The sequence below is a fragment of the Desarmillaria tabescens genome (genome assembly GCF_030435595.1).
Source record: "Desarmillaria tabescens strain CCBAS 213 chromosome Unknown EV420scaffold_82, whole genome shotgun sequence".
NCBI lineage: Eukaryota > Fungi > Basidiomycota > Agaricomycetes > Agaricales > Physalacriaceae > Desarmillaria > Desarmillaria tabescens.
In genome coordinates, this window is record NW_026848381.1 from 117,177 (window position 1) to 124,523 (window position 7,347).

General features: G+C 46.5%; 3 protein-coding genes across 3 annotated transcripts; all 3 read right to left on the reverse strand.

The window, feature by feature from the left end:
* Nucleotides 1-516: 516 nt before the first annotated feature.
* On the reverse strand, nucleotides 517-1,358 carry EV420DRAFT_1169142 (uncharacterized protein). The gene is made up of 2 exons (XM_060466183.1): nucleotides 1,125-1,358; nucleotides 517-1,066 (listed from the first exon to the last, which is right to left on the reverse strand). The coding sequence occupies exons 1-2, from the start codon at nucleotides 1,216-1,218 to the stop codon at nucleotides 711-713; spliced, it is 450 nt and encodes a 149-aa protein (XP_060323369.1). The 5' UTR covers nucleotides 1,219-1,358; the 3' UTR covers nucleotides 517-710.
* On the reverse strand, nucleotides 1,193-3,550 carry EV420DRAFT_1169158 (uncharacterized protein). The gene is made up of 4 exons (XM_060466184.1): nucleotides 3,478-3,550; nucleotides 3,228-3,423; nucleotides 3,035-3,178; nucleotides 1,193-2,979 (listed from the first exon to the last, which is right to left on the reverse strand). The coding sequence occupies exons 2-4, from the start codon at nucleotides 3,367-3,369 to the stop codon at nucleotides 1,271-1,273; spliced, it is 1,995 nt and encodes a 664-aa protein (XP_060323370.1). The 5' UTR covers nucleotides 3,370-3,423; nucleotides 3,478-3,550; the 3' UTR covers nucleotides 1,193-1,270.
* EV420DRAFT_1169199 (uncharacterized protein) lies at nucleotides 3,173-3,970 on the reverse strand. Its single transcript, XM_060466185.1, has 2 exons — nucleotides 3,228-3,970; nucleotides 3,173-3,178 (listed from the first exon to the last, which is right to left on the reverse strand). Exon 1 carries the CDS (start codon nucleotides 3,906-3,908, stop codon nucleotides 3,417-3,419), a length of 492 nt encoding a protein of 163 aa, XP_060323371.1. The 5' UTR covers nucleotides 3,909-3,970; the 3' UTR covers nucleotides 3,173-3,178; nucleotides 3,228-3,416.
* Between the last annotated feature and the right edge of the window lie 3,377 nt (nucleotides 3,971-7,347).

The following is a 7,347-nucleotide window of genomic DNA, read 5'->3' on the forward strand; positions in this document are numbered from 1 at the left end:
TCAATATTCGACGTAGACGCTGATTTTCCATCCAAACATTCACCGATTAAAGGCCTTCGTTCTCATACCTCAATTGACTCGCTGTGCTAGTAAATCTGATAGTATTTGCATTTCTGAATATGAAAAAGAAGTACCTGTGACGTTGATGAGCCTACGGGCCGGTTTTCCGAAGACTGCTTGGCCTACAAAGCGGAGCGGCCTCAAGAGAAAGCTGTGGCATCTCTTGCACACCTGGCATTGGTCAATGCCATGGCTTTCAGGACGTACGTACCCCTACATCTCTACCTGCACAATAATTGACATGGATCCACCGCCCGTTTAGTTTCCGAGCCTTAATAGTATATATGTACACCAACTTGAAGGAGGTCGCTTTCATCCCGCCCAAATCCAGTGGTGGACGCTCGTACGACGTCGGTGATGCATGTTCTCCGAAAGCAATGTATCGTCTTGCAGTTAAAGTACGATATTGCTGTTTTCTTCTATCCGAGTGTCTAAACCCGTATACCCTAGGCCAGCAATGAAAGTGGAAAGAAACACGCATTCGATAATCTACGCCCTCAGCTCAGGCCTAAAAACATCATCACGATACCCTGAGATATTCGAAATGTAATTGATGGTCTTGCCGGACCAGTACTCGCGATTCAAATACACAGTGCCAAAATGCAGTAAAAATATTTATATATATGAACAGCCATACAATTAAAACAAGTCTACTCTTCACTCTCCACAATATCACCCTCCTCCTCGTCTTTGGTCTCAGCTTCAGCTCCCCTTTTTTGAACAATTGGAACACACATTGTATGATATAGGGAAGGTATCTTCCTCATCAGAGGCGATACCCTCTGGCGATAGCCTTTAAAAGGTGACTCTTGAATGATGGCCGACAAGTCTAGATACTCTGTCGAGAAGAAAAGCTTCAAGAAGCCAACATCAACATCTTGTCCTTCTTTTACATTGAAGGTCCATGGACCAGTCCTTTGCTTGGTGCCGTACCCGATGGTCCATGATTTTCCGGCGGGAAGCGGATCATCAACACCTTCTGCACTTCCCGGTTGATAGAATGCATCTAAAAAGGCAGGATCTCGTCAGTAGAGCAAAGAGTGAAGATCGACAGGACTACGTACGAATGCTCAAAGAACTGACATTGAAAATGAACATCGAAACATAAAGAGGCACCAATGTGGTATTGACAATTTTAAATCCATATCTTGTCTGCATATCGGCATCAACGAAAATCACATCTTCGATGTTCAGGTTATTGCCGGTAGGGTTAAAGGTGGTAGGGAAGAAGATAGGGAACCAGAAGGGGATGGCGGCGATTGGGGGGTAGGGGTCGAAGGGAGAGCCCTGTACCACTGCTTGGAGTTTCAAACACTCGAGTGACCTTTCCAGCAAGGGGGCTCTCTTCGCCAGAATGGTGAAGGTGACAGTAAAACGCAGCGGAACTTTGAAGAACACGATGGATAGTGTCCGAATCGCGGATATCGACTTCGATTGGCATGCGTGTTAGCCCATGTTGTCGACAGAACGTGTCCATGATTTCAAAATGGAGAATGCCGCCATCCGTGACAACAACCTCCAACCATGGACGAAAGTACCGGGGAAAAAAGGAAGTGAATAGTTCTATGTCACTCTTGTCAAAAGCGGAATACCAGAACATTCCAAACAATGTATATTTGGATATATACACCGGTACGGCTCCGATGTCCATATCACTTTTGGGAGACCATGTCTTCAGAAATGATTTCGATACAATCCGACACTGTTCAGCTATTGCCTTGTGGTGCAAAGCGACATCGACGAACCATTCATCTCCACATCGACTCCGATCCTGCAAGAAAGCGTCGAGGTATTTGTGTATGAGTCGGATCGGCGAGTCCTCAGTTTCAGGGCTAAGTACACTTCCTAGCATAGACACGATGTGACGCGAAGGAGGGCTGCCTTTGCCTAGTAGGACAATTTTATCAAGGACGTCCTCTGTCATCCCTGGAGGTGTCTGGGTCACCAACACAGCACCTAAAACGCTTCGCACATACTTCTTAATATCCGTATTGGTACCCGGTTCAGACACGAGAGTATCCAGAGCCTTGCAGTATAAGGTTGTTAGAGCCTCGGTGGCGTCTCTAGGGATTTTCGTGTCTAGGAGAGCCTGCAACCTTGATATCCCTGGAAATGCATGGATAAATTTCGCAACAGTCGCTACCCAAATGAATATACCACTCGCCCGTGCTGTCAGTTCATTGACAGCATCTAGCTCTTCACACTTCTTCAGGAACGCATTGTCGTGTATGGTTGCAAGCTCTCGCTCCAAATAGAACTGGATATCACGGTCTATACTCTTGGAGGAGGTATCCAAATAGAGTGGATATATGCAGTCTTGTCCCTCGAACACCGTAGCTATGTGATGAACTGGTCGACTGGACACAATGAGCCGCATGAAGGGAAGTTTCGGACCGAATCCCTCGGCGAGGACAGCCAGCATATCATCAGATGCGTCGCACTCATCCAATCCATCAATGATGACAACCAGAGGTCCTCCATCACCAAGATCAGGAACGGATTCAAGCGGATTACGGAGTAGAAGCTGAAACTGAGCAGACGGTGGCAAGGTCGCCACCGATGGCAATGTCTGGACAACTAAGGAGATGGCCATCCCGATACGGTCGTCAAACACTCCCAAGGCGTATGCGATACTGGTGATTAACTTGCTAGCTTTTGAATACTCGATACGGTCGTAGCGAACGAATGCTGCAAGCCGACTGCGTCCTCCGAAATTCGTTGTGAGTAGCTCATGGAGAGTTCCCATCAGGGAACTCTTCCTCGTCCCCGCCAATCCTTTGCACCACATCGTCCTGCCGTCACACTGGGCAATCCACGACACCATTATGTTGATGGTCGCGACACGCGTTCCTTGCATACACCACGATTTTGGGCCTAGCTCTTGAGGCGGATGGAGATCTCGTAGCCGTTCTCTCATGACTAAAGGCGTCAATGGTCAGCACTCAAGAAGCACTGCAGCTGAAAAACGGCGCACCCAGAATATCCACACTTTTCTGGACACCGAGAGTGACAATGACTGCCTCCTTTGCATATCCCATGCTCAAGTGGTTCTTCAGGTCAACGAAAGCCTGACGAAAAATTTCGGCTTGGGCCGATATATCCATCTTGAAGAGATGCTCTGAAAGAACCGTCAAATATCATGAGATGATTGTAGCTTATAAACATACTTATCCCGCTCTCTTTTGTATAGCCTTCAATGAAAATGGCGCACTCAATGGTCTGCTTGAACAAGGAACTATATGTTCCCCGTAACCGATCTCGCTGCTCTAAGATATCATCCTTGCTGAACACTTCATATGCTGATATCATGTCTGTGTAAAGATCACGTATAGCTTGATTCGTGTCGTGCTGCTTCTTTAAGACCTGTATCTATGATGTGAAGATATCCATGCACTGGGAACACCGTCCACAACCCACTTTGAATCCGATAGACAGAAATCCCCAAGCGATGGTAGCCGCGGGGTGCACCTTGGGAGGAGGCTTGTTAAGCAATATGAATTAGCTTGTAAAATATTGCCTACGTCCGCGAGAACATCAATCATCTGCTTCACGGCATTGAGCACCGTGTCCAGAGTGTCGTTGCTATCCAGAAGCTTGGAGCCTTCTGAGGGTTTCTCGATGTTCGGGACGACATCGGTCATGACATCCTTGGCACCGCCCAACTTGCAAGATACTTTGAGGACTGCGACCTCAGAAGATCCGTTGTATAGATGTATATTAGCGCCTGCAGAAAAATCAGCATTTGTTAGAATAAAAAAAGAAATACAGCACGCACTCGTACTAGTCTCTCCAAACAATTCTCCAAGTGTTTTCTCAGCGCTGCCAAGGACCTTGAAATGTGGGCTCATCCACAGACGACCGTAAAGCTCCCATAAAGCCACAGTTTGCGGGTCGAAGTCACTTGTGAAATCGTGAGACATCCACCAAGATGAGATGGGTGCATATACAACTTACAGCGTCAAATTTTGGGTCCACTTCGGCAGGACGCCGACCCCATCGATCTTTATTACTTCTGTTTTCTGCTTCTTGGCGCCAGCAGTGATTTTCAAGCGAAACCTTGACTCTTTTGTAGGTGCGATCTTGACGATTTCGAGTTCTATAGAGCTTTAAGGCTGGACTGAGTATTCAAATGTAGATGACACGAACCACGAATGAAAAGGATCCGACTACGGCGAGGACATATGAGCACAGATATCAAGGAAGAAACAGTGAAAGCAAAAATAACCCTCCTTCGTTGGCCATAGTTGTTGGTGCTAGCTACCGCAGACAAGGTAGACACGTGTATGAGAAGATTGATGGTACTTTGAACGATCAATCGATCATTCTACAAGTGTCCTTGGTGATGCCGCAGGATGCCGTGTACAACTTGTTCACTGACATCATCAGGAGATATGAGCACTGCCCCTCGACTTGTACGCTTCTACTCTATTTCAATCTGAGGCTGCTCATATTGGCCTTAACTTACATGAAATTTCTCTTCAAATGGCGATAAGCTTGTTGAATAGGCACGTAGTAAGTATTCAATGATATAAGTACTCTCCGTCGTATCTGCTGACACTATTTCTTGTTGGGTAGGAGGATCAAATGCAAGGCTCCCGGCTACAAGCTTTGCGATTTGAGTGGCGTGGTCCCAATCTCACGCTCCGAGGTAACATCCTCGTTCCACGGTTTCCACCTCCTTACGTGTCGACAGGACTCCAGGATTTGGCTTGCGTCGAGGGGTACTAATACGGTAGATATCGATAAACGGCCGAACGTGGTGAGTTAGTTCATTGTTGTTTCTCTTCTAGCATCTAACGTCGTCTATCACGCCCTCAAGCTCGGCATACGGCCACTAACACGAACTCCAGGACACCTTGGTAGGATTTCCAGGGACGCCGCCATGCTCCTTTCCCATCTGCGCGACTAGGCGTCGACTCGAGAATTGGGAAGGACGGATTTTGGAGGCTGGGACGGATGGCGGCGCGCACTGGCAGTGGGTCATCTCCGAATCTCGACACCATCAGACTCAATATGAATTGGGCATCAGTACAAGGCGGTCGTATTCCTCCAAGTTTACTTTACCGACGAAAGAGATACAAAATATTGATTTCCAGTGATACCTTTCTGCTACTCAATATATGTAACGATTGAAAGCCATCGCTATACGCTATACTTGAAAATGCCGCCATAAAAGAATTAACTCGCAGGAGCCTTGCCCAACAAAGCCAGGCACATGGCCCGGTTCACGACCTCTGTTCCATGAGGACACTCGCCACGCCCAACCTCCGTCATTTTGTTTTGCCATTGGGGATATATAAGATGTTGGGAGTACAGAGGAGAATGTAAGAGAGAGAGAATTAATTAGCCTCTCGAGGGAGAGGCATTGTACTTAAATACAAGTTGTACTACTTCTAGAATTTACTACGGATTACTATATGTGCCTACTATTGCGGTTAAATGTTCATGCCGCTTAGTCATGCCGAAGCTTCGAGTGCATTCTAGCACTAACTCGGGATTGCTATCCCAACACTCCCCCTCAATTCCGAGTACCTAGAATACCTGCAGATAAATATTCATGTAATGGTCTTGGTAGTCCTTTAGTGAATATATCTGCTAAATTCTCCTCTGAGGCGCAGTGCTGAACTTTGACTTCATTTGAAGCCATGCGCTCGCGAACAAAATGATGACGGATATCAATGTGTTTTGATCGCGCGTGGAATATTGGGTTCTCAGCGAATTTGATCGCTGATTGATTGTCGACCATAATAGTAGTTGCACCATCAGGTGGCAACCCTAATTCGGTTAGAAGCGCTCGCAACCATATTACTTCTCTAGTTGTGTGCGCGAGGGCCATATACTCTGCTTCCATAGTGGATAGGGCTACGGTGGGCTGTTTCTTTGAACTCCAAGTAACAGCTCCCCCTGCATAGGTACAGACATAACCAGATGTTGATCTTCTATCTGTTCTGTCTTCTCCCCAGTCTGAATCTGAATAGGGTATCAGTTCATCTGTAGTCCCTCCATATGTAATTCCTAAGTCTAGAGTCCCCTTCAAGTAACGGAAAACTCGTTTGAGGGCTGTGACATGCTCAGCAGCCGGATTCTGCACATATTTGCTTAATTCCGTGACAGCATGTGCAATATCGGGCCGGGATCCATTTGCCGCATACATCAGAGATCCGACACCAGTGTGGTAATACTGTCTGGTGGCTGTGTCAGTGCCTCGGGGGTCACCTTCGGGGATTTTCTCTAGCCGTACATTCGGGTCCATAGGCATTTTGACCGGTTTACAGTCTTTCATGCCCATTCTCTCGAGTACCTTGAGAATATATGCCTTCTGGGATAAGGTAATAGTGCCCTTCTCCCAATTTCTGTCTATCTTCATGCCCAATATATGTTGAATCTCCCCCATGTCTGTAACATTTAACTTCTTCTTAAGTTCTTCTTTCATGTTAGACATGGTTTCATCATCCTGGGCAAGCAATGTCATGTCATCTACATGCACAGCTATAATTATGGGGCCTGATTTCGCTTGTCTGATGTATACACATTGATCACTGATCAATCTCGTGTATCCAAGTCCCAAAAATGTAGCGTTTAATTTTTCGTTCCAAACTCGGCCAGATTGCTTGAGTCCATACAATGTCAATTTGAGGTGTGCCACTTTGCCGCTTCCATCAGAATATTCTGGCGGTTGAGCCATGTAAATGGATTCATTGAGCTTTCCATTTAAGTAAGCTCCGACGACATCCATTCCATGTATAATCAAGTTTCTTTGTGCGGCAATGGCCATAAGTAGGCGGAATGTGTCCAGCCTGACAACGGGTGCATATGTCTCGAAGAAATCAATGCCGGGAACCTGCGAAAATCCTTTCGCAACGAGTCTGGCCTTGTATCTGGTGATTTTCCCATCACCATCCCTTTTTAATCTATAAGTCCACTTGCAATTTACAAGTGATCTGTCCTGGGGTAATTCCTCTAACTGCCATGTACCCAGAGAAGTCAATAGATTATATTCTTCATCCATTGCTTTCTTCCAATGATGCCAATCTGGCCTTGTTTTAGCTTCTTCAAGGCTTAATGGCTCATCACTGAGGTTATCTGCAGTCTCCCCCAGACATGCATAGTCTGCTGCTATATTTGCAGTTTCCAAAGGTTCCTGTGTCATTTCACGCTGCAATTCCGGCAGTTTCGTGCCTCTTGCAGCTGGATTATGGAGCAACCGGTAACTTGGTTGATTGATTGATGAGATCCGGACCGATTTGGTACGTGGCTCGATCACCTTCCCACGCCAAATGGGAAGCT

Excerpts from the sequence above, each read along its gene's own strand:
- EV420DRAFT_1169142 (XM_060466183.1), bottom strand. The coding sequence starts at position 1,218 with ATGCAGACAAGATATGGATTTAAAATTGTCAATACCACATTGGTGCCT. Across the intron at positions 1,067-1,124 it reads TGTCAGTTCTTTGAGCATTC|ATGCATTCTATCAACCGGGA; the intron begins GTACGTAGTCCT and ends CTGCCTTTTTAG.
- EV420DRAFT_1169158 (XM_060466184.1), bottom strand. The coding sequence starts at position 3,369 with ATGATATCAGCATATGAAGTGTTCAGCAAGGATGATATCTTAGAGCAG. Across the intron at positions 3,179-3,227 it reads TACAAAAGAGAGCGGGATAA|AGCATCTCTTCAAGATGGAT; the intron begins GTATGTTTATAA and ends CGGTTCTTTCAG. Across the intron at positions 2,980-3,034 it reads GAAAAGTGTGGATATTCTGG|TCATGAGAGAACGGCTACGA; the intron begins GTGCGCCGTTTT and ends TGACGCCTTTAG.
- EV420DRAFT_1169199 (XM_060466185.1), bottom strand. The coding sequence starts at position 3,908 with ATGAGCCCACATTTCAAGGTCCTTGGCAGCGCTGAGAAAACACTTGGA.